Source organism: Nematolebias whitei, chromosome 7 (assembly GCF_014905685.2).
Source record: "Nematolebias whitei isolate Nwh7 chromosome 7, NemWhi1, whole genome shotgun sequence".
Taxonomy (NCBI): Eukaryota; Metazoa; Chordata; class Actinopteri; order Cyprinodontiformes; family Rivulidae; genus Nematolebias; species Nematolebias whitei.
This window is the reverse complement of record NC_056504.1, coordinates 9812307-9815210: the sequence shown is the minus strand read 5'-3', so window position 1 is coordinate 9815210 and position 2904 is coordinate 9812307. Positions and strand designations below refer to the sequence as shown.

General features: G+C 41.2%; 1 protein-coding gene across 1 annotated transcript in view; it reads left to right on the top strand.

The window, feature by feature from the left end:
* The window catches only part of otop1 (otopetrin 1), a 5525-nt gene extending 3389 nt beyond the window's left edge, over positions 1–2136 (top strand). The window contains exons 5-6 of the mRNA XM_037679237.1: positions 705–1618; positions 1966–2136. Coding sequence (XP_037535165.1) covers positions 705–1618; positions 1966–2136 — 1085 coding nt within the window. The remainder of the gene's footprint in view (positions 1–704; positions 1619–1965) is intronic.
* Positions 2137–2904: the final 768 nt, after the last annotated feature.

Below are 2904 nucleotides of genomic sequence, written 5' to 3'. Positions count from 1 at the left end.
TTGTGTCCTACAGAATATGCCCCCTCCCTTGTGTCCTACAGAATATGCCCCCTCCCCTAATATTATGAACATTAATGTTTTAAATATTTAAAAATACAGCGATAATGAAACTAAATAAAGGAAACTGATCAGTAGAGCCAAGACTCTTTAACAAAGAGATGTACTTATTTACTGGTGAGAACTTTGAAATGTAAAAAAGCAGATACAGTACTGTATATCAAAACTAAACCGTACCCCCCCCCCCCCCCCCACACACACACACACACACACAAGCAGCTTCCTGAAGCTGCTTGTGTGTGACTGTGAAATAACAATGAGTTGCAGCAAGATGACGTCAGAGCTCATCACATCTGACCTGCCTTTCATACTTACTCTTTAAACAATAATAAGAACATTAAAACAGCTTGCAGTATCAGTAAAATGATACATTTTCTATCATTTCATTTGAATACATCAAATTTAATTCTGAATTAAATCTTAAATCAGAATATCTTCACAGAAATACAGTTTTGACATATGTAATTCTTAATTTTTAGGTATTTTAACACTTGATTACTTTTGGTTACCCTTGATTTCTGTCAGGGTTCTGCACTCCAAGTTGGTGTTTTAAAAAGCTTAACAATTACAAAAAAACATTTTGTTGTTTTTTTATGTAGTCACACTGATGCATTTGTATCTCGCTCTATTTTTTTATTGTTTTGCAGACGACTCTGAGCCACAGTGTAACTGCACCACAAGCACATGCAACATGTTCTCCGAAAGCCTCTCTTATCTCTTCCCATTCAACATTGAGTTCCACATCTTTGTCTCTGCTTTGCTTTTTGTCATGTGGAAGAACATCGGACGCACCATTGATCTGTCCTCAAACAGGAAAAGTCTGGTTACCAAAACTCAGGGTTTGACCTTAGGCCCCATTCTGGGTCTTCTGTCTCTGGCCAGCACTATTGGAATACTGGTGGTCTACATCACACGTGTCGAGGGCTCCCTTGAACTACGCTACGAAGCCATTTCTATGTTCTACATTTATGGCATTGTCACGTTGGTTGTCATGTGTGTTGCTGGTGCTTCGGGTCTGCTCATATATCGAGCAAACCACATAGAGTTTGACACCGCCAAGAACCCTTCAAGGCAACTAGACACAGAGCTGCTGTTTGGTTCCTCTGTTGGCTCCTGGTTCATGTCTTGGTGCAGCATCGTGTCTGTGTTAAGCACCAACAACAACCCTCCCTACCGCTGGACCAATCTGATCTACTCCACCCTGGTCATTCTGGAGAAGTACCTCCAGAACCTCTTCATCATCGAGTCCCTTTATCGTCAGCAAGAGAACGCCAAGATGGGCGACCCAGAGATCCCAGAGATCTCAGCTGCTCCGGAAGTGTTCTCAGTGGCCTCATCTTTGGCTCCAGCGTTGGATGGCATCGTCAATCAGGCTTTTGAGAACCCCGGCGGTGCCTGCGCCTCCATGGAGAATGAGCAGGAGAATGGACAGGAGTACGACTGTCAGCGGAAGCAGTCAAACGTGCCACTGCCTGTGCACACTCAGGTCGTGGAACCCTTCAATATGAAAAGGCTGCTGTTGAAGAACATCGCCATTTTATTGCTGATGTGCAACATTTCGGTGAGTATGACCAGATTATAAAGAAATTAAACGTGTTTATTAATGAAGCTTAACCTGTCACCATACACAAAAGTTTGGATTTCAATGGGAAATTGCTTGTAGAATGTTCTTCTTCTCAGAATTGCCACACTAATTACAGACTTTGTTTAAAATGGATTCATATAATAAAAATAGTAAATATTCTTGAAACGGTACTGTTATGTGTACTAGATTTTGTACATTTTTTTTAATTTTTTTACTAGTTTTGGTTGATTCTCTTGATTTTGTTTTGTTTTCTTACCCTCAATATAAAGGAAAATTGTATTGAAATATCTATTTTTAAATACTCGTCTCTGATTCTTCTTTAGCTGTGGATCCTCCCTGCCTTTGGGTGCAGGCCGCAGTACGACAACGGTCTGGAACAGGATACTTTTGGCTTCTCCGCATGGACCACAGTTCTCAATTTCGCCATCCCATTGAACCTTTTCTATCGCATGCACTCAGTAGCCTCCCTGTTCGAGGTGTTCCGCCGGGTCTGACAGAAAAAAAACTGACAAATGACAGTGACAGGACACATGGGAACACATGTCAGCACCGGGTCCTGAGGGGGTGTCCCAGCGCAGGTCAGCTGTTCAGGAGGCAGTTGGGGTCACTCCTCTGCAGACTGGAGAGTAAAGCCATGGAGACAAACACCGTAGTTCCTCATATGTGTGGTGATAACTGATGAAGACTTCCCCGAAGAGGATTGCTGTATACCAAAAAGCTCATTAGAAGTGACGATGAGGATGTCTTGTTTTTGTTGTTTTTTTAGAGTTTTGTTCTCATACTTCAAGAGTTTATTTTAAACGGGTTGATCAAGTAAAATTGAGACCTACATGCTTGATCAAAATATGCACATTTTATACTGTTTGTTTTTAGTGACTAAATGAGGTTGATAAAACAAAAATCAGAAAAGCCGCTGTATATAATGAATATGGATGAAGTTCTCCCCTAATGTAGTTGGAGTAGAGTACCGGTAGTAGAACAGCGTTCATGTTTGAGTTGAAAGGCTAGTCACGATCTTACAAATTCATCTTTTTATTTTGTTGAATGTTTGTTCTCAGAAGGTGCACCTTCCTCTCTCAGTTGGTCAAAGTTCATCAGTGTCATTAAACATGCTGGTTCTCCGTTCTGTTGAGCTGATGGAAAGTTATGTGACCTGAGGTACAATCACCGATAAGTAGAGTGAGTGGTAGGAGAACCTCAACTTCTCATGTCTTTATACAGATAAGTGATTAGCAGAGGCATTGCTTGCAAGTTAGATGCAT